The 23278-nt window shown below is 35.6% G+C and overlaps 1 protein-coding gene across 7 annotated transcripts in view; it reads right to left on the bottom strand.

Annotated features, from left to right (window-relative positions):
* The window catches only part of LOC107039291 (echinoderm microtubule-associated protein-like 2), a 40811-nt gene that overhangs the window by 13536 nt on the left and 3997 nt on the right, over nucleotides 1-23278 (bottom strand). For 2 of the 7 annotated variants that reach the window (XM_015258841.1, XM_015258836.1), the window contains exons 1-7: nucleotides 8975-9340; nucleotides 7393-7560; nucleotides 3670-3900; nucleotides 2799-2958; nucleotides 1549-1662; nucleotides 1280-1408; nucleotides 1039-1107 (exon numbers count right to left, since the gene is read on the bottom strand). In XM_015258841.1, the coding sequence (XP_015114327.1) occupies nucleotides 1039-1107; nucleotides 1280-1408; nucleotides 1549-1662; nucleotides 2799-2958; nucleotides 3670-3900; nucleotides 7393-7444 (755 nt within the window). In that variant the 5' untranslated portion in view covers nucleotides 7445-7560; nucleotides 8975-9340. Of the gene's footprint in view, nucleotides 1-1038; nucleotides 1108-1279; nucleotides 1409-1548; nucleotides 1663-2798; nucleotides 2959-3669; nucleotides 3901-7392; nucleotides 7716-8974; nucleotides 9341-15146; nucleotides 15248-23278 lie in introns of those variants that run through there. The other 5 variants (XM_015258837.1, XM_015258839.1, XM_015258843.1 and 2 more) reach the window with 5 other exon arrangements.

The raw sequence follows: 23278 nt of genomic DNA on the forward strand, positions 1-23278 counted from the left end.
AAAGGTTCCGAGATTTCAGTTATTCCGGGCTCTTAACCCATATCTTCTTCGAAAACCCAGACGGAAAATACAAAAGAGAATAGCATTTGACTCGAAATAAGTTCATTGTTCTTTAGAAGTGGGTTCGAATCCCACTTCTGATACCAATTGAAGAACACGCAAGTTTAAAATAAATAATAGTTTATTGTAATTAAACGAGGCGCAGAAAAATATAACAGGAAGTGTAAAAAACGGAAAGAAAAAGAATAATGAATGACTAAAGAGTGACGCTAACTTCAGAGGAGAGATTCGGGAGAAGGAAAAGGATAAATAAATCATAGAACGCAATTGAGAAGTTGAAGATTCATTACAATATAACCATAACGAACAGAAGATGAGAAGCTCCTCAATTCTTGCCATGAAAAGTAAATTTTGTCAACCATTCCAAATCAAACTCAATTAATTCGAAGTCAAAGCTCTAAATAATAGTTTAAACACATTGCAAATTCGCTGTATTTGATTAGCGGATGATTTCCAAATGTTAGAAGATGCTTTGAATTGGAATTCAGTATTGCTTTCTCATAAAAAATGCCACAAACCTTCTCCTGTAGAGATGTCAGATAGTCAGTTTTGATGGGAAAGGTATCAATTATATAGGTCAATCCATGGAAAACTTCGCCATTTCATAAAAAAAAATCCTTAAAGAGATTACACGAAATGACGAATGCACCTGAAAGTTATTGCATCCCAATGGTTTTCCTTTCGCTACCGTTGTCAAAATATTACAAAATTAGAGAAAGTCTACATCCTCTCCACCTTTCGTCCCAAATAAGAATTTTTAAAACTATCCTGCGTCAAACTCGACTCGATACCATCGAAATCAACAGGTGTCATTCAACCATCAATCAACTCACCACCAAAACTCGGAACGATCACTCAAAATGATTGCGAATTCACCAAGAGTCGTTGAAACCCAGTCCTCGCAGTCCATATATTGACAAACATAGTACACTACCATATCTTAAACCTAAAGTGAAAGGCACAAATGAGATTATTTACCCGTGCTTGACGTTGCTGAGAACCGGGGGCTTGAAGAGGTTGAACAGTGACTTTGTTGATGCTGACAATCTACAAACGCCAAATGCAAACAAAACGAGAGGCATGCGGGTGCATCATGAAAAAATATAAGTAGATAATAAACTTGCAGGGCTCAGATAAATCAAACAAAACGCAATCATGAATGATGAGGTGGAGCTGCAGGCAAAATGTGCATGATGATGGTGTCAAAAGGATTTCTTACCTTGCCGTGCCCAGTTGGGAATTATTGCCTGGTGACTGTGGAGAGTGTGTAAAGTCACCGGTTGACGACCAGCGTTTCGCTCGTCTCAGACTACTCTGCGGTGGCCCATTTGTCCTTGTTGTTGGCGATCTGAGGTGAATTTCATTAGAATCAATTAGTCGACTTATTCTCGGTCTTTGGAAACTCGCTACAATGCGGTGGCTGTTCATTGGTTTGTGCTCAAGGTTAATTGGGGATTAGGGGGTTTTCGGTGGGAGGGGTAAATTTACCTGGCGACTGGTAGGGGAGTCGCTCGGGGACTTGGTGATGGAACTGGGGAGACACTGCTGCTGCTTGGGCTGTCCGAGTGGAGTGAGCCTGTTGATTGGTAGTGAACCGATCGTCTGGAAAATGGTAATGGATCAGTCATGCTGTCGAGTTTCATTGACATGTTTTGTGAAGAGCTTTGATGTTATCTCTGAAATTATAAGAGTAGTCAATCTTTCTCAAGGTGCATTTTTATATGGATTCTTTTGTTTTTGCAGATCCCTTTAGAAGGGAATTGTCAAGCCATATCCGTTGAAGAACTTTCTTTTTAAGAGATTCCAAGGCTTTCAAAACAGTGGTATGAAAAATTGTATGGGTAAAACGAAAGGGTAAGGGGAAAGAGTCAAGCCCTTAGCTTGTCTCTTCCCTTTGGCAATTATAGTCGTTCTACACTGAGAGAATAACGACAAAGTTCTCAAACAAGTCTTACTTGTGCCAAGAAAATAGTTTTTCGAAAATTATCAAAAAAGGATTTTTGGGCCAAACATGCAGAGTGCGCCGGGATGAAAAATTTTTGTCACAAAAATAGATTTAGTAGATCAAAAAAAATTGCATTCTCTGTACACGCAAGAAATGTCACTTCTAGCACAACTCCTTCGTTATTCGATACTCCCATACGTATTTTGCTCCCTAAAAATCTTTGTTTTATGCGAAACAAGGGATAGTAGTTTTTCGTTTCGGCTGTCTAATAATCACAGACAACAAATGAACCCTTAAATGAAACAATAATAATGATATGATAGCAATCTTGTAACTTAGGGATAAAATGAGATAGTTTCATCCTGACAAGGCACCGTCTGGTGGGAATTATCCGCCTCTTGAGCCAAATGTTTCGTTCCTGTCGAAAGCAGAACAATTATTCATGTTTGAGACTTCCAAATTCGAACCAAACAAATTCTTTTTTGGCAATTTTCAACTAGCGATTTTGTTGGCCCAAACAAGACTTGTTTGACAATGTGTTTGTTCTTCCCTCAGTGTACTAATAATGAATTTTTAACTGTTATGACGTTTTCTCGCCGAAATCAGAGGGAAGTAAATTGAAAGGCAACAGGCAAGTAGCTTCAAACTTGGCAGTCAACGAAGTGTTAAGAACAGAAAGGTCGCTTCGAAGACCCTTTGACATTCTCCTCCAAACCCATGACCCTCCGAGATATCTCCAAGCAATCCCTTCAATCTTTCAACCAACATTCCATCTCCATCAACCAAACTATACCTTTGTGGTAACTGTGATGGTGCAGCATAGCTCACCGGTCTCCTAGGGCTCCCAATGGAGTCTCTAACATCGTGCGCAGATCCCGAAGAAGGGGATGATCTCAAACACGACGCATTAGTCTGCCTCACCCTCACATCCTTCTGCGTCAAATTCTGGGCACCTAAAAATTGCAAGTAAACAATCATCCGAGAGCTGAATGAGTCGGTGATTTACGATGACTGCTTATTGGCTTTCTTTTCACTGGGGGGAGAGCCAGATGGGGCAAAAATGAAGGCTTAAAACGACCTTAACCATCGCGTGTTTACAACCCAATACAGTATCATCTCTGGATCGTGACGAACTTTCGCCTCGAACTGGGTTGACCTCGTAAGGTTTCCGGCTGTGCGAAGTCAAGGTATGTTACATTCCTAGTGGCTCAAATACCACGAAAGGGGGGAAAATTTGCAACACGTGTGAGCTTACGTACTACTTGTTATAATTCGAAAGGTGATATTTAGGGCGAGTGTTTGTTTGTTTCCATGAGTTTGTTCAAAGTGATATCGCAATGTGGTACGATTAGTCTAGTTTTCAGATATGAAATTAACATGACTCGACAGTTTGCAATGACGAAAAAGGAAATTATCAGAAATTAACGAAGGCATTCTTGTTTCATATTGAATTATCTCGATAACGACTGCTCCTGGGAGAAAATACCAATAGACATTTTTCATTGGAAATTTCGTCAGCTACGAAAAAGGTCCTCTTGTGTTTTCTTCCAGACGCAGTCGTTATCGAGATAAACGCGGAATTAATGAAGATGCTCGATTGGGCTTTATTCGATGTTTAATGAATTGAAGATAAGTTTGTTTGAAGAAAGGAATGTTGTACTCACTTCGCAAAGGTACATGGCCATTTCTCATCGGTGATGAAGTGAGTCTCTCATTTCTCCTCTCACTCCTCTCATCCTCCCTCTTATCTCTGCCTTCCAATTGGGCGATTCTTCTCAATGCATCGGCCAAAGTTGCACGGAGACAAACAATCTCGTCTCTCTGTGCCAAGGACTGCCTCTCGAGGTCCGCTACTCTACCAAGGAGAGATCCAGTCTCACATTCCAGCATCTCATCTGCAACAAAAGTGGATAAATCGGTTTTTTATTTTCATTTTTAATCTGATAAATGGAACGTAGGAATAACATCCGGCGAATCAAACTCTTCAGACATCTCTCCGTCTTTCTCGTTCTTTTTTTTCATTGAGAACAAGGAATTCACAACAGAATGAAAACAATGCGATTTTACCGTCAGCCGGCAAAGGGGTGTCGGGCGGTGGAAACCGGTTTCGTAGCAAAAAAATGTGATAAGAAGATTTAAAAAGTTGAGAGCATGTTTCCCGAGGGCAAAAGCCACCAGGTGGGTATGTGTGTTAGTGTGTGTGTGTCTTTCTTTCTGCTGATGGTAATTAATTATCATCCGCTGAATTCCTCGGATGCCTCATCACTTTTTCTCATTCAGCTGAACTGATTTATGGTGCACTCGGAGGATCATAGATCATCTTTAAAGTACGATACATGCGTTAGTGTGTCGCCACACGTTTTTGAAGAATTACGTACATGGTGTAAGTATAAATAACACATCACTCGGTTGCAATTCTCAACACTCGTGAGTTCAAAGCAAATTTGCTTTTTGCACCTCTTTTGGGTATTCCGTGTTTACTAGTCGGAGGAGGAGGAAAATGGATGGCATTGTTGAAGTAGTTACTTTTTGAAGCCAGAGAAAAATTTTTGCTAACCAAGTAGGGTTTATTTAGGGGGCAACAGAAATCTTTGATTCCTCACAATTTTCAGGTATAAACAAATTTGTTGATGGCGTTGGAGAAATTTGTGGATAATCAGCGCCATTGAAATTATTTTTTGACAGTTTTGTTTACGAATGGAAGCATTGTATTCCTCAAAATTGAATTTTCTAGTTTTCCGTGTTAGGATGACTAATTCTGGGCTCAGGAATCAGAATATGATGTTTTTAGAGCACGTCCGTATATATGTGTGTGAATGATTCTGTCTTGCCACGATAACTAAAAAAATAATTGTCCAAATCGATTGAATTTGCGCTAGAAATATTCGCAGTCATGTTATCCAGGCCGAGTTCGAATATGGTGTCGATGCCATTTTCAGTTTTCGAATTATAGCCAAAAAACCATCCGCCAACATTGGGCCAACCTTGCGCCAACATTGGGCCAACCTTGAGCCAACCTTGCGCCAACTTTGCGTCAATCTTGGACTAATATTGTTATACATCGAGAATTCAATTCAAATCGAAACTGATTGCATCATCAATTGTTTGGAAAAAGTATTTTGAAACCAATATCCAGGGAAAGGTCGGAAATTTTAAAGTTGGGGCAATGTTGAATTCAATGAATTAGAGAATTTAATTTAAAATACGTAGTCAGATTGCTAATGAAATCGCGAATCTACCAGCAAAAATATATTGACTATGACGAGAGCAATTTTCTATTTGTTTTTTCGCATTTTCTTTTTATAAATAATTTATGGCTCCAGATTTCTTAAATTGCGCTATTGTTGGATATGTGAATATACTGCATTGTCAACGTGACACTCGCCAGCGCAACTGGATTATGCTGACCCAGTGAAGAAACATAAACAATCAACTAATTATTTAAGAGGCCGTTTGGGTGTGCACAGATCACACCTGAATTGGACTCCGGCGCGCACCAAAGTCGTAACTCATTGTAATCAGCCAGATGATACAGTTATGGTAATCAAGTAATAAACTCTCGTATTTAAATGCCTATAAACTATTGTTAGGATTTACGGCTCCAACCCAAGATCCTAAATAATCATAAGTACCCCCCACGCTGGATACAACAAATTCATATAAATTGTTAAATATTCAAAAATATTTTTTGGTGTGAAATCGATTTCTTAATGGCACAAGGTCAAAATCGAAATGATTTTTAGGGCGGAAAAAAAATTGTTTATAAAATGTTTACGCAAAAAGGTAATAATCTTCCTAAATTACAAATTTTTATTTATTTTATGAATCTTTATCTACAAATAGACTACTTCACAATTTTTTAAAGACTATGAAAATGCGGTCCAACAGTTGAGAAGAAAAATAAAATTTAAACTTTCAAAATTTTAACAATAAAATCGCTGCAAAATGTTCGTACTTGAATTTCCTCGTAATATTTAATAGTTAAGATAATTGAAAATAGTTTCCATTTTGAAGATGAAGTTGCAAAGAAAAACTTTCTCTTATCGTACGCATTTCCTAGAATTGAATGTATAATTGCCTTAAATGGATTTTACGTTCTTATGCTGATGAACTGTGAGGCTGATAAGATAATTATATTACTTGGAAGAGAAACATAGAGGATCAGGTATTCGCGATATTATAGCTGCACTGATGGCGAATTTCACTTTAAAGTTGAAGTAAAATCTCTTGAAACATTGACAAATAATTATTTAACAATAATGAATTAACAATTAATAATTAATTAGTTAATTAGACCAATTATTCAACAATTAATCATTTTTAATTATTAATTTTTTCAATTAATAATTGTATTGTATTATTAATTATGTATTTTAATAATTAATAATTATTAATAATAATTAATAATTAATTATTAATTATTAAAATACATAATTAATAATACAATACAATTATTAATTGAAAAAAATAATAATTAAAAATGATTAATTGTTGAATAATTGGTCTAATTAATTAATTATTAATTGTTAATAATTTATTTGATTAATAATAATAATTAATATTTTTTTATTATTTAACAATTAATAATTTTCTAAAATTAATTGTTAAATAATCAAAAAAATTATTAATTAATAATAATAGATTATTATTATTATTATTATTATTTATTCATTCATTTTTTTCAATTTTTTTTTCTAACATGATATGGCGGTGGAAATTGCTGACAACTATGAAATTTCAAGCAGAAATTATTTTTTTCTTGAATTATCGAAAATTTAATTTGATATTCTGTTCAATTTTTTTGAATGAATATAAGAATTCAAGTTCTTCGTCAGTTTTCCACATAAAAACCTCAATTTTCTTGAATTTTCAGTACGAATTAAAAATTTTATAAACAATTTTATAACCAATTGTCTTTTTCACGGTTCTATCTCACCCTTCAGCCCTTCAATAAAATGTAAATACAAAAATGTTATTTACAAGTACTTGAATAAATTGAAACATCACATTTGAAGAAATCATCAGAAAGCTCACTTTCAGGGAAATTCATGAAAAATTTCAAAATTTTCAAATTTCTAATTTCTTGTAATAATTTCTATTCTTAATCATTTCTAAATCCAATAATAAACCGAAAGAATGTTATCAATTTCGGTAAAATATATTCTTCCCCATGAGCGCGCAGTCCTCCAAGATCATACCCCAACAAAAATGAAAACTCACGTGACAAAATTACATTTCTCTTCCCAGTGTAAGTCTCACCCACAAGAGACTGAAAATAAAAGTTGCGGCATATGCTTCCATTTTTGGTTCTCTGGACTTGGATTTAAACTGGAGACATGGGGTGAGGGTCAGAGGGTGGGAGGATGTGGTTGAAAACAAATACTCACTCCAAGCCGCCTCGACCTCGTCGATTCTGTCCATCGTGTCTGGCGTAGACATTGCGATTAACCCTGATGACCTTTTTCGTCAGTACTGAACTGACGTTTCAATTTTCATTATCACTCGCATCTCCAGTACTCCGTGCTCACTCGATTTTAATCAGTCTTATCACTACACTTTAATGACGAAATAGCATTTCAGTGAAGGGAATTTAAACAGCGAATTTAATTAGTTTTTTTGTCCGGAGGAGATTGAATTTTTTCGCGTTGGAAAGTAATTTTTTTCTCTCATTGTTTCTGTCGGGAGAGATCGATGAGGCGTTATGCTACATACGCCGGCTACGAGATGTAAAAATGGGGGAGTTGATGGATTCGCGTATAAACTGATACATGTGTGTGTAAGTCTGCCAGGGTATTATGTAACCGCGTGTGTCTGAGCGACTCACTGAACTCGTCAGTGAGAACTGATTCTGCCGGGGGGAAAAAAAGGCGAGAGAAAAAACTGGCGGTGTTGAAAAAGGCGGGAGTTGGTTCAACTAATCCGGCACTGAGTCGTCCCGAGTTTGAAAATTCTTTGATGCTTTTTTCGGAGCTTTTTATTTCGCTCTCTTCCCCCTTTACCTTGTGTTGAAGGGCGTGGAGAATACAATTTTAACGAGATAAACGGATGCGATCGCTGATGAGGATCAAATTACACGTGGTCATTACCGCCCACTATTTTTTTTTACTCCTTTGGGGCGACCGTTGGAGTCATTGTTGATTGATTCATCGAAGAGACATAAAACGTGATTTGAACAACAGGATTCGTAGATTGATTGGTGATTTATAGTTGATATGAACAGAAATTAAAAGATGATGTAAATTATTTTTTTTAATTATCGATGAATTATCTTTTTTTTTTAAAGGAAATATCTGTTTTGCTATTTAATTCTGTTTGGGGCAACGGTTGGAGTAATAGTTTTAATTGATTAATCGAATAAAAATGAATAATATAATGAATAATAGGGGAGGGTGGGGCAAAACGGCCCCCATTCAATTGCCAATAACTTGTGAATGACATTGTGAAAATTCCCAGTTTCAACTTCATTTTGAAGATAATTTTTCATTCTTCAAAACGAGCTCTAACTCATCCCAATCGGATTATTGAATCGGAAAATATTGACGATTGAAGGGGGGCCGTTTTGCCCCATCCTCCCCTAATATATAAAATTGAAATGAGAAAAAATATGAGATGAATGGAATTATTTTGAAAAATTATAAATGAATTATCATTGTTGAAAAATGAAAATACATCTTCAAATCAATTCAAAAGATGAACAAAAAAGCTGGGAAAAACCCCATTATTTTTTCTCATCGCACAAAAGTAAAAAAATCGACAATTCACCTCTTGATTAATAATCAATAATTTATATTAAATGAAATTAAGAAAAGAATATCCTAATTTATTCATTGTATAAATGAATGAAAAAAATTTTTAATGAATAAAATTATTTTTAAAAAATACAGATGACTTATCATTAAAAATAATAAAAATAGATCTTCCAATCAACTCAAAGAATAAATAAAAAATCTGGGAAAGCTCTATTATTACTTCTCATCGAATAAGAGTATTGATCTGTTGAATTCATTCATGAACCGACAAATTCATTCAAAAACCTGAATAAAAGACCAAAAGACCATTCACTATTTCCATGGATCTAAGAAAGCACTCGTGTCACTCCCGAATAATCCCTTTTGTTTCAAGTTTCACTGAATAAGCCAACTCGCTCTTAACCCAACGATTGACATTCGCCTCGCAATAACACCGGGTGCATTGTGTGGGCACTATTGCAGAGTGAAACATAACGAGGGTGCGCCACAATAATGCGCAAAATACAGTGCGTTTTACTCTCTTACACGATACACGGGGAAAACGAACGAATGAGAAAATGTGAAAAAAAAAAGTTGAACACGTGTGTTTTCCCGGTGGCAGCCCTAGCACTACTGTCAGAGCCACACCGAGTCCAGCTGCTTAGACACGATCAATAACGCTGTAGTATAGTGGAGATAGTCGAGATGACGCTGTTATTTGGAGATAAAAATTGTGGGTGAATTGTTTGGAAGATAACAGGGTGAATCATTGGGTCAATTTTTGCGGGAAAAATAAGGGCGATGGGATGTGAACGATAATTTGTCACATGAAGCAAAGAAATTCTGCAAAATAAATTCATGCCCATACATTATTTTTTAATGAAAAATGACAATAAAATCAATACAATTAATTGATTTAGGAGAATTATTATTTTACTAATGTCAATGGTAATTATGAATTTATAATTAAAAATAATTATTGTAACTGTTATAATGATTATTATCTTTTTGTGTCATTTAGAAACAATTTTTTTTGCTTAGAAATGAAGTTTGAGTAATTGATGAGAGACTTGTTTTTTAAGTCGAATAATTATTCAGCTGATGAATTGATTTTTATATTCATTTTTTAATTCAAATAATAATTATCATTGGTATTGTAATATCTTATTTTGGGCTGATACGTAACATGAACGAAAATTTGAGGAAATGCGAAAAATCGCTGGAGGTTGGGTTTGAACCGACGCCCCTTAGGTTCCCAGTCCGGGACTTACGCCCATGGTTATCCTCTCGTTGTCAGTAGCATTGGTATTGTAATAATTATTATCCACTTCTTCGTCGTATTTGAAAACAAAGTCTCTTGTTTGAGAATAAAATTTCGCTTTTTATTAAATAAGTTAATTCAATTGTTTAGAGGATGAATTCGTATTGATATTCATTCTTTGAATGCAAAATATTGTCGAAAATGGAAAAAAACTGATTCAATAGACAATTATTCTCTTCTTCTGATCCTAATTTTATAATTGCAAGTATTTGAATACTAATGTGAATAATAACGATAAAATGATATTCCTTAGTAAGATTCAAATTTTGAATTGTTTTGAAATAAATTTGGAGGCAAAATTGAGATAAAACATCTCTAACTGATGAGTAGGCTGATTGATTTTTTTTCTTCACCAATTCTCACAAGTCTTAATAATATTTTTAACGAGTTATTGACATTAATAGCACGATTTGAAGATTAATGAGATTGCATTTGGTAAATAGGAAGCCTTTTGTAGTTTTACAATGGACTAGAATCTGATTGTTTGACACATCTTCGATTAGAAATAGTCAGTGAGTTCCTAAGTTCATTACATTGATTATGTTTATTATATGTCAACGAAATTGTAAGAGACGTGATTCGTGAACTCAAATAAATCAAATAAAATCAATGAAGAAAATTGTTTAGACGACGGATTGATTTAAAAAAAAAATTTCAACGTAAAGTTTTATAGAAATTCATATAATCATGTTATTCAACAGGAAATTCTTCGATCATTTAATAATTTTAGTGATTAATTGTAATTCATAATAATTATTAATTATTAATGCAAATTAATAAAATATCAATGAATTTATATTATTTTTTATTATTAATATTATTAATTAATAATTAATTATTTTAATGATTTTTGTTACTTTACAAATTTTTTCGTGTCCTATTGAAGGAATTCTACTTTTTGAAGATAAAATTTGGAACAGAAATTATATAAAATATCTCTGATTAATTCAATAAGTTGAATGAATTCTTTCAAATGAAAATTCCCACACGTTTTAATGTTTTTGTTAACTCAACATATCCCGCCAATCAATAATTCTCAACACTGACCCCTCCATTTCCCTTTGTGCAATCCACCTAGAAACCGCATGCACTGGAGCCTCCTGAAACGGAAGGCCCCGAGATCGTCCATTTCCGGTGTGTGTGTGTGTGTGTGTGTGTGTGTGTGTGTGTGTGTATGTGTGTGTGTGTGTGGGGTGGAGGGAGGAGAATCCACATTAATGCATATAGTTTCAGCTAGCCGTTTGTGACGACTCACGCGCGAATGCTCCCGCAAATACCTGCGATTATCCAAAACACATGAGAGGGTAGAGGTATTTTTGACATATCCATATCGCTGCCCATCTTTTCAATTGTAATTACGCCCATCATGAGCCAGTGGTCACAGTTAATTACGCATTAACCGCGACAATGAGCAGTGATAAATTGGTGAACGCGAATGACGCGAAGAGGATTGCCCAGAAAACCGCAGGACAGAGCTGCTGAACATTTTTGGGTGGAATTTTAGATTTGAAATTTACGATAAAATCGCATAATTAGCTATTTAGGTGTTTCGTCTGTTGATTACCGGGGAGTGAAACGGAGGGAGAGTCTTATTATTCTCGAGCCCTGATTCAATCGCTGAGCACGAAATTTTCCAATTTTCAAGTAGCTATTTATGTGTGCGTTTGAACATTTTTTGAATATTGATTTTATTTATCAGATTGATTGATTTTTTTCTCATCACCTACGGGTGTCAAATAATTTTTATTGGAGCTTTTTCTAATTATTGAGATAATATTAAAATGCGTCTCGAGTTGGTAAACCTGTCGAGTGTTTTCTCTCTCTCAGTTCCATGGTCCAACCCATACCTTTCCCATGATGCTCACTGACATTCGAATCACGCGCCTGCGCGTGAGGGCGTTATTGCCCCGAAACTCAAAATGTTCCGAATCATTTGTTCAAATAACTTTCTTATGAAATCTGAAAAAAATCTGAAACTTATACGTGTTCTCAAGAAAAATTTGATTTATCACCCACTAGTTTTTCCTCAATAGTTCATTATTTTTTTGGGTGCCACGGAAATTTCCCTAAATGAGAGTGGGGTAATCCGAATTTCATTATTTTTTTCTTGAGACTGAGATCTGAAAAAAATGTGCAAGAATTCTCAATGATGTAGCATACTCAGAACTTTTTCCTGTGAATTTTCCAACTTTTTTTCGTTTGTTTTTTTCTTACTAAAACGAGCATTTGAGAGCAAAATGCGTATGAGAGCATCGAATAACGAAGAAGTAGTGCTAAAAATTACATGTCTTGCTTGCACAAAGAATGAAATTTTTTTGAAAAGACTAAATTTATTTTTGCAATAAAATTTTTTAATCTTGTCGCGCGTTTCACATGTTTGGCACAAAAAAAAACTCTTTTTGATGATTTTTAACGAACTATTTTTTTGGCACAAGTAAGACTTGTTTGAGAACTCCGCTGTTCTTCTCTCAGTGTATTATCTACAAGAAATTGTCTCGAGAACTCGATTGACTAAGACTCATCATTAGCGCGGACCGTTGCGCTAATTGCTCGCCCGCTATCCGAACCCTCTTCACTAATTTTTTTCCCTCCAATACCCTTTTTTTATACTCCTCTCTCGCTTAAATGATCATTCCCCCCGGCTGTGACACGCTCTTGTGCACCTCTGAAACAGAATATTCGGTTGGACGTTTTACCTCCAACATGATGCTGACAATGAAAATTATAATTCTCTGTGCGCAAGAGTGAACGAGTATTTCACGGTACGCTGGCAATATATGGAGATAATGATTATGGGATTCGATCCTCAATTTATTTTTCGATGGGGGTGGGGGATTTAATGGAATTGGGCGAGTAGGAGGGATTCGCGTTGTATTGAATTATTGGTGCATTCGCAGAATTCGGAGTGGTCGGGAATGTTCTCTTCTGAATTGGGAGGGTTTTAGAGACGTGAGTTATGGAAATTTGGGGGGAACATTCGGAGTGAACACTCGGAAGGAAAAAATATTCTCAAATGAGACATATTTTCTTAAAGTAGTGTGAATAAATTCCAGCTGAGTCGTTGAGTGTAACGAGGAAAAATAAATTCAAAGAGCTTGAAAAAAATTATTTATCATTGATGACTTTTATTAATGATGAGCTATTTTATTTACAATTTTTTCTTTTTGAAATTCCGCAAATTTGGTCAAAACACCCCCAACAAGACTTCGATTATGTATCGAAAAAATACGATATATATGGATACAGTAAAATTTATTTCATACTGTCTATAATCGAGGTCAATCAACGCCATTTTGGGGTGTTTTGACCAAATTTGCGGAATTTCGAAGAAAAAAAAATTGAAAATATAATAGACCCAGAAGGATCCCCAAGTTGTATGACGGCTCAAAATACTTGTTTTGATTATAAGAATTACTGAAAAAAAATGAAACAAATCAAAAGTGACATAATTTGCAAAATTCAACTTTTTCAACTTTTTTTTCTCGAAAATTCGTTATTATGAGTATCTAGGAATCGAAAAAAAAATATTTACTGAAAATACTCGTATAGGGGGTAAAAAATGGAAAATTTTGACGCTTAAAAAATAAAAATGGGACAAATAGAACTCAAGTTATTGGAAAAAAAACGAAAAAAAGTAAAAAAAATCATATCTCCGAGCTGGGCCGGCGAAAAAATCTGAAAAAATTTGAGAGATAGTTCTTCAACCGCCCCCAATTGTATAAAAAAATCGCCATTAATTTCCAAGAGGGTAAGGGTCAGCGGTTGACTCGTTTGGCGTGGAATACCTCAAATATACTTGAATAAAGTTTGAAAAAGTTGTTTTGATTATAAGAATTACTGAAAAAAAATGAAACAAATTAAAACTGACATAATTTGCAAAACTCAACTTTTTCAACTTTTTTTTTTCGAAAATTCGTTATTATGAGTATCTAGGAATCGAAAAAAAAATATTTACTGGAAATACTCGTATAGGGGGTAAAAAATGGAAAATTTTGACGCTTAAAAAATAAAAATGGGACAAATAGAACTCGAGTTATTGGAAAAAAAACGAAAAAAAGTAAAAAAAATCATATCTCCGAGCTGGGCTGGCGAAAAAATCTGAAAAAATTTGGGAGATAGTTCTTCAACCGCCCCCAATTGTATAAAAAAATCGCCATTAATTTCCAAGAGGGTAAGGGTCAGCAGTTGACTCGTTTGGCGTGGAATACCTCAAATATACTTGAATAAAGTTTGAAAAAGTTGTTTTGATTATAAGAATTACTGAAAAAAAATGAAACAAATTAAAACTGACATAATTTGCAAAACTCAACTTTTTCAACTTTTTTTTTTCGAAAATTCGTTATTATGAGTATCTAGGAATCGAAAAAAAAATATTTACTGGAAATACTCGTATAGGGGGTAAAAAATGGAAAATTTTGACGCTTAAAAAATCAAAATTGGACAAATAGAACTCGAGTTATTGGAAAAAAAACGAAAAAAAAGTTAAAAAATCATATCTCCGAGCTGGGGTGGCGAAAAAATCTGAAAAAATTTGAGAGATAGTTCTTCAACCGCCCCCAATCGTGTAAAAAATCGCCATTAATTTCCAAGAGGGTAAGGGTCAGCGATTGACTCATTTGGCGTGGAATACCTCAAATATACTTGAACAAAGTATATTTTTTTCTGTGCACAAATCCTTGGGTACCCACGTGACCTTGAGATCTGGCAGGATCGTTATCTCCACTTATCATGCTCATTGTATTTTTTTATCGTCAAACCACCGGCCATTGTGGGGCGAATGAAAACGGAATGACCCATGGATTTAGGATCCTTGGGTGAACACAAAAGGCCGGGCTTTTAATGCCATTAGAGGTACCAGCAATCTCCATTGTTGGCGTAACAATCACGGGTGAAGCGAGCAATTAAACCTACGCCCAACGGTAAAATAGACGCGCGTGCGATGAGAGCGCACCCTTTTTTATTTCATCCAAGGCACCCCGACCGATAAGTATCGATTAATTTGATGGGCCTTCTGGGGTATTGTGAATTATGCCGTAATAAGCCGATAAATTCTCGTTACGACGGGCCTATTGAGAATTGTTAGTGGACTCACCCATTTCCTGACACGAGCCGTAAGTCTGGTGATGCCCGTTTACACGCATCGTATGGACAGGTGAGATTTTTTTCGCATTATTTTCGACACCTGATCTGCACCTGGAATTTGAGAAATTGGATGAGTTGAGGGTCAGGTTGATGATTACTTGGGCGGAAACTCGGGGAGGTTGTTTGCGATTATGTAGTTACCGAAGGGTTTTGCTTCCGAAGGGAAGAACGGCTTTGTAATCGTTTAAATTTGAGGATGTCCAAGTATCTTTTACTGTTTGGTAGAGACTACACTACACGGAGAGAAAAACGACTTCTCAAATAAGTCTTATTTGTGCCGAGAAAATAGTTTTTTGAAAATGATCAAAAACGAATTTTTTTGTGCCAAACATGCAGAAGTGCGCCAGAATGAAAAATTTTTGTCGCAAAAATAGATTCAGTAGTTCAAAAAAAATTGCATTCTCTGTACACGGAGGAAATGTCATTTCTAGCACTACTCTTTCGTTATTCGATACTCCCATACGTATTTTGCTCCCGAAAAATCTTTGTTTTATGTGAAACAAGGGATAGTAGTTTTTCGTTTCGGCTGACTAATAATCACAGACAACAAATGAACCCTTGAATGAAACAATAATAATGATATGATAGCAATCTTGTAACTGAGGGATAAAATATTTGTTGATAAATTTTCCTCTATATGAGATATTTTCATCCTGAAAAGGCACCGTCTGGTGTGAATTATCCGCCTCTTGAGCCAAATATTTCGTTGCTGTCGGAAGCAGAACAATTATTCATGTTTGAGACTTTCAAATTCGAACCAAACAAATTCTTTTTTGGCAATTTTCAACTAGCGATTTTGTTGGCCCAAACAAGACTTGTTTGACAGCGTGTTTGTTTTTCTCTCAGTGTAGTGCATAGATTCAACCATATGGATTCAATCATTAAATTGGTCAATTAAGTTGCGTGAGAAAAATTTCAAAAAAATTATGGAGATTCAGCGTCATTTAAATTACATTTTGCACAGAATTATTATTTTTCAACATTCGTTGTTTATACACTGTTGAAAATTTTCGTGTGAATTTTCCGTGTCAAATTTCGGAAATTTTTATCGTGTTCACGTTCTAATGAAATTTCGGGGAATTTTGTCATTGAAAAGTCAAATATTCCATTGATTTCTTGCTCAAATGATCTGGAAATCAATAAAATACTTGATTTTTCAGGTCGATTAGTCTGCGAAAATTGAGGAAAATTCTGGAAAAAATTGAAAATTCATGTCAACTCACTGAAAATTCAATCAAATTGTGCAATTTCCATCTCACTACCACAGAAAACCCATGAAAAATTACTGAAAATTTTTTATTACATTCTATTTCACTTTATCCTATCTACCCCATTACTCCATTCACATCACAAAACCTTCTTTCTCTTCCTATCCCCACAAACTAGATTTTTTCTCAATTCTCTTCCACTCTTTTGCAGGTATCATATTCATTACAATGAAACTGATACGCCGGACACTCTATCCGCTCGAGTTGATCTATCGGAATCGATATATCAACAGTTTTCTATTTCCCTCTGGGCAATTCGCAAAAAAGCGAGTGTTTGTTTTTTGCCAATCGAGTCCAGTCAATTTACGTGTCAACGGGAAAGTTAAACATTTAAAGATTCAAGGCGAGGGAGAGCGGATCAAAGGGTTTGAAACGAGAGGATGACGAAAATTCGAGACGATGACTTACTGTTTCACAGCGCGATGGGAAGGTAAAACCAGTAAGCATTGACCTGGGCCGGTGTTGCCTTATTGGTACAGCGCGGATCTGTCCGTTGAGTTGTTTATTTAAGTCCTTAAACGAACGTCAACTGCACTGTACACTGCTTTCATTTCCACTCGAGGCCATATAAGAAAATCATTTTTCAGGGTTTCTTGTGCCCGGAGATAATTCACGATGAATGCGATTGGTTGTCAATTCAGTTTTTACTGAATGTCTGTGAACCTCGGGGAAATATCCAAATTGGTGTGGGAACTTTTTTTCTGGAGCGAAATCAGAGATATCAGAATAATTATTGTAGAAAATTGACTATTTGCGGTAAATTCGGAGATTTTCATGAGCGGAGAAAGAACGGGAAATTGTAATGAAAATTTAGTGGAAATTACTGAACGGCGAAGGGTCGAAAGGTCTTGAGGGTCAAAGAGCCCTTAAGGTACTTTGGTGTTAAGGGTCAACTTGTCTCAAGGGGCAAACGACCCTTGACCCATTCCAACCCTGAAAACCATTTGATTTTAACCCTAAACCTTCTTAAGAATTGTTTGACCATCGCGACCATTTGAACTTCGACTCGAAACGTTTTTAAGGGTTGTTTGACCCTCAAAATTATTTGACCCTCAACACCAAGCGTTTTCAAGGGTCGTTTGACCCTCAAAACCATTCAACCATAAACTCGTAAAACGGGAACTCGTAAATTGCAAGGAAATTCCAGTGACAATTACTGAACGGTGATGGGTTGAATGGTCCTGAGGGTCAAAGAGCCTTTAAGGTCCTTTGGGGTTAAGGGTCAACTTGCCTCAAAGGGCAACCGACCCTTGAAGACGTGTAAGGTTGAGGGTCGAATGAGTGTTCGATAATTGAGACCATTTGACTCAACCCTCGACAATCTTGAGAGTCAAACGACCCTCAAGACCTTTTGACCCTCAAATTTAAAGGTTCTTAAGGCTCGTTTGACCCGTAAAGCCAATTAGTCCTCAACTGAAAATAGAGAAAGTTTCCGGAGTCGTGCTAAATAGTACGTTTTTTTCGAGTATCTGTATCTGTATCGAGGCAACGATCCTTGAATAACTAAGGGTCTAAGGTCAACTGACCCGTTTGAATCTTAAGACTATTTGACCCTTAACTCTAAAGGTTCTTAAGGGTCGTTTGACCCTCGACGCCATTTAATCCTCAACTAGAAATAAAGTTCCCTGAATTGCGCTAAATAATCTTGTTTCTTGGGGTATCTGTATCTCTGTCGGGGTAAATGAACCCTTTCCGACCCTGAAGAAGAACCTTAAGACCCTTCGATTTTTAACCCTAAATATTCTTAAGAATTGCTTGACCATCAAGACCATTTAACTTCAACTCCGAATCTTTTTAAGAGTTGTTTGACTCTCAAGAACATTTGACCCTCAACTCGAAAGGTTTTCAAGGGTCGTTTGACCTTCAAACCACTTTAATCCTCAACTAAAAACAAAACAGAAGTTTCCTGAATTGTGCTAAATAGTCGTTTTTCTCGGAGACTTGGGTTCTCTTCCAGGCTGAACGCCGCTTAAATACGTAAAGGTCAAGGGTCAAAGGACCCTTTCTGACCCTTAACCCGAACCATATTCAAGGGCTGCTTGATCCCCAGCATGTCACCCTCGACTTAAAACGTTTTTAAGGGTTATTTGACCCTCAACTCCAAATTTCTTGAAGGTCGTTTGACCCTCAAACCCATTTGACCCTCAACTGCGAACAGAACGAAAAAGTTGACTGAATTGTCCTGAATAAAATTTTTTCCTGGTGTTTAATTTTACTTCCTCAACCACTTTTCTGCCTCAATCTCAGAAACCAATTGAGATATCAAAATTTTCGTTAAAATCTTTTCTGCAGCTCTCGCTCCCATCGATAAAAAATATCTTGACGCAAATTGGTGTATTTCGCCCCGATTCAAAGATATTTACCAGAAACTGAACTCTCTCCCTCCCAAATGCCAAAAAAATTTTGAATACTTTCTTTCATCATCAAAGGAGGTCGATTAAAATTAAATTTGAGGTCAATTTCAGTTATGAAAAACTGTCGACACCTGTGGCTGGGCCTCAACGATCGACCAGGCCAGGGACAGGCGCGAGACGCTCTGACCAAGTCGCTGTGGTATGCAGTTGGCACGCACCAGAAGCGAGGAGACGGGTGGGGTAGTCCCGGGATACAACAGTGGAATACACTCGGTGCAAAATCTCGCGAGTTTACACTGTGGTTATAACCACTGCTGTACGTTTGGGATAGTTAAACCGGACGTGGGTTTTACAGCTTCAGCATTGATTATTCCCGAGTGTCCAATGCTTGATTAGATTCGTCGTAACAGTTATTTCATGCGGTTTATGGAGAAGTTTACTGGAGCCATGAGTATTTTTAGCTTGAGGAGTGGGTTGGGGGATTCGTTACGCTAATGAAATTGTTTACTTATGGTCAATTTTGGTTTTATTATGGTTTTCAGGGGGGATTTTCTGGAAAAGTATTGAAGATAAATTTTTGCGGGAAGGAGAGTTGAAGGAGGTGATGCGCGCGCACGAAAAAATTTAATAGAAAAACCTATCGAATTCTTTGGAAAATTCTATTGAATTTCTATTAAAATTCTATTAGTTTTTGGCTGATTCTATTGACATGTCCAATAGAAAACATTCAACAGAAAAAGTCAACTGAATTCGATTTTTCTATATAATTTGCTTGACTCAAATTTTCTAAGTTTTTTTCATTCTATTTTTCTTTTCTTCTCATCGAGAAAATTAAACGAAAAAGCTTGGAAAATTTGAGCCAAGGAAATTCTATAGAAAATATTTCAATAGAAGAAGTTTTATAGAAAAATTGAATTCTATTGACTTTTTCTATTGAATATTTTCTATTGAACATTTCAATAGAATCGACCAAAAACTAATAGAACAGTTCAATAGAAATTCAATAGAATTTCGCAACGAATTTGATAGGTTTTTCTATCAAATTTTTTCGTCCGTGCGGTCTTCAAAATTCACTCAATCACATTGTCTGCCAACAGCTGAAGGATATTACGTCGCCCACGAGGCACTTCAGGACAGTGGACTTTTACCACACTCACCAAGTGGGTCATGGGCTTCAGTAAAATCCTCCCGTTGTGGACAATTTCGCGCGGCAATTCGTCACGGCGAGATCGCCCGGTTATGACGGAAGTCGCCGGGGGCGATGTTCACAGCAATGAATAGAAAAACGGAGAGACAAGTTTTGAAGAGTTTGAATTGCATCTGGATAAGAATATAAAGAGTAGACGAGACTAATTTTTTTGTTGCAAGCGAAAAATGGAAAATAACAATTTTCATCGCGAACGAAAAAAATTGATGGAAAAAACTAGTGAATTCGTTCAAGTATCTTTTTTCCGTGACCTGAACAAAAATTTGATTAAAATACTTCAGGAGCGGAAAATACGTTAGAGTCGATCAATTGAATCCAAATTTAATCGATTTACTTATGCCTCACAAATTGAACAAATAAGTGGGAAAAAAATTCGACGAAGAAATTTATTTCTTGCCAGGAGCTGACATTGAACATTAAATAAGAGTAAACAGCCTTGTGTATAAACCCCTCGTTTATTTTTGTCCGTGAAGTATTTTATTCAACAGAGCCGTTCTTTTTTTTCACTTTATCGCATCGTGTATTTGCATTCTGCTGACAGCACGAGAAGTGAAAACGCGTGATTAGAAACTGCGATGCCCGTCACTGTTAACGGATAACAGAACAGAACAGTCTAATACGAATTAAAATGTTTTTTAAAGCTTTCAGAATCGTTGGGGAAATCGCTTACGAAAAAAATTGGACATCAAAATAATATGAGGTTTTGTGAGAATTAAAAAAAGAATGATTGCATCTGCTTCAAGAAAATTAAAGAGAAATATTTTATAGGATTGTACTAGCATTGAAATCTAGCGAGCAAAAAATTCTGAAGGTAAATAGAATTTTCACTGATTTAGCAAATTTTTTTTTTTTTATAAAATAAATAATTGAAAAACTTTTCTCACTAGAATTAAATAGGTTTTTGGGACTGATTTTCATGCATTTTTTCCAAAATTAAGTAGCAAGTTTCTTATTCACAGTTTCTCATTCCTAAAATCAGTAACTTCTTCCTCGAAACTAATTTTTCTATAATATAAAAGAAAACAAGGTGTAATTTGCAGTAATGTCCTCTTAAATCTATTATAATTGTCTATTATAATTGTGGAACATATAGTGAAATTCTGACCTTGTGAATCGATGATTTTTCTCATTTTAAAATTCGTCTACTTGTCGTTATAACTACTTTGTCGTTAAAAGTATATTATCGGCCGCCTTGGCTTAATCGACGTGGAATTAATATTCACTTATTCTAGACATCTATTTTTTTTAATGTTCCACATTCACGACCCCAATAGCTCTTAATTGACAAATTTATCTCACTAGACGTAAATGGGTTTTTGACATTGAATTTTATATATATTTTTCCCTAAATTATGGAACTAGTTTCTTATTTTTAGTTTCTCGTTCTTAAAATCAGTTACTTCATCCTCGAAACTATTTTTCTATAAAATAAAAGAAAACAAGTTGTAATTTTCGGTAGTTTTCTCAAATCTAGTGTAAATTGTACCTGAATTAACACACAGTCCCTCCAACGTTAAAAACTCCAACATTAAGGGTTGAAATAAGGGTCGCGAAGGGTAAAATGAGGGCCATAAGGATCAAAATAAGGATCATGAGGGTCAGATGGGGGTGAGCGAGCGGAGCGAGCAGGGGACGTAGCCTGTGGTCTACTTACAGCTATAAATACTTTGTCATTAAAAGAATATTAACGGACGCCTTGGCTTAATCGATGCTGAATTAATATTGACTTATTCCAGACCTCTATTTATTCGAATGTTCTACATTCACGACCCCAACAGTTCTTAATTGAAAAACTTTCCTCACTAGAATTAAATAGATTTTTTGTTGCTGAAGTTCGTGTATTTTTTCACGAAATTAAGTATACGGAGAGAAATGTTCAAGAAAAATGACGGAACATTTCACGTAATCCGCAAGCGAGAATCGTTTTCAGTGAATTTCTATAGGAATATAAGAGAATAAATCTGAAACGTTCAGTAAATTTTCGGGTCTGTCACCGAAAAAATACGAAAAAGTCACGTAATTTTTCTGGAAGTTGTAAAATCTAACAGAAACTTCAAGAGTTATTGTGCCTCAGAACATGAAAATTCTTGGATGTTTAAGAATTTTTACGAAAAGTTCCGGAAAAATTACGGAACATGTTAAAATCTCCCCCTCACGGTGACTAGCCGTGAGGCGTCGGACGGATGAGTAATTTTTACGGAACAGATCGTACAATTTACGTGCCGATTGACACTTTTTATTGAATTTTACTTCGCTCCCAGATTACGTTTCGAAACGTAATTTTTACGTCTTTTTTCTGGTAATTTTTATTGAATATTTGTCTCCGTGTAAGTAGTTCCTTATTTGCAATATCAATCGATCCATCATCTCTTGTTATTTCTCTCGCTCGTTCCATGCAGGTATATGTTTACTCTGGGCAAATGTTTCTCCGCATTGAGAATTGTTCGGCACATGGGTTATGGTTTGAAGTTGGACGAGGTCGTGGGCTTTTCACCGGGTAAAGTACCTTGCCACTGTTTTAAAACCTGAGGAAACGTACCAGGAGGTCAGTCAACTGCAACGCGACGCAAGGCGTTTTGCATTTGCATGCCTCACAGAGGCGTACCGGAGAGAGTCCACTCGGATCTCGGGGGCGAGAGAATTTCTACCTCGTGGATTTTTATTAAATGCTGAAATACCAGAACTCAGATTCCGAGGGAATTCCTATGATTTTTCACTTCAAAGGGCGGCATTTTACGAGAAAAATGTTATCAGGGATTTTATTTGATATTCGAAGATGATTTTGAGAGGAAATACGGACGAAAAAATTTAATAGAAAAACCTCTCGAATTCGTTAGAAAATTCTATTGAATTTTTATTGAACTGTTCTAGTAGTTTTTGGCCGATTCTTTTGAAATGTTCAATGGAAAATATTCAGTAGAAAAAGTTAATAGAATTCAATTTTTCTGTATAACTTATTCTATTGAGATATTTTCTATAGAATTTCCTCGGCTCAAATTTTCTGAGTTTTTTCGTTTGATTTTCTTGATGCGAAGAAAAGAAAAATAGAATGAAAAAAACTTGGAAAATTTGAGTCGAGCAAATTCTATAGAAAATATATGAAAAGAATAAGTTATATATAAAAATCGAATTCTGTTGACTCTTTTTATTGAATGTTTTCTATTGATCATGTCAATAGAATCAGCCAAAAACTAATAGAAAGTTTAACAGAAATTCAGTAGAATTTTCTAACGAATTCGATAGGTTTTTCTAT

The sequence above is a fragment of the Diachasma alloeum genome, unplaced genomic scaffold, assembly GCF_001412515.2.
Source record: "Diachasma alloeum isolate Michigan unplaced genomic scaffold, Dall2.0 Dall_scaffold_00295, whole genome shotgun sequence".
NCBI classification, from domain to species: Eukaryota; Metazoa; Arthropoda; class Insecta; order Hymenoptera; family Braconidae; genus Diachasma; species Diachasma alloeum.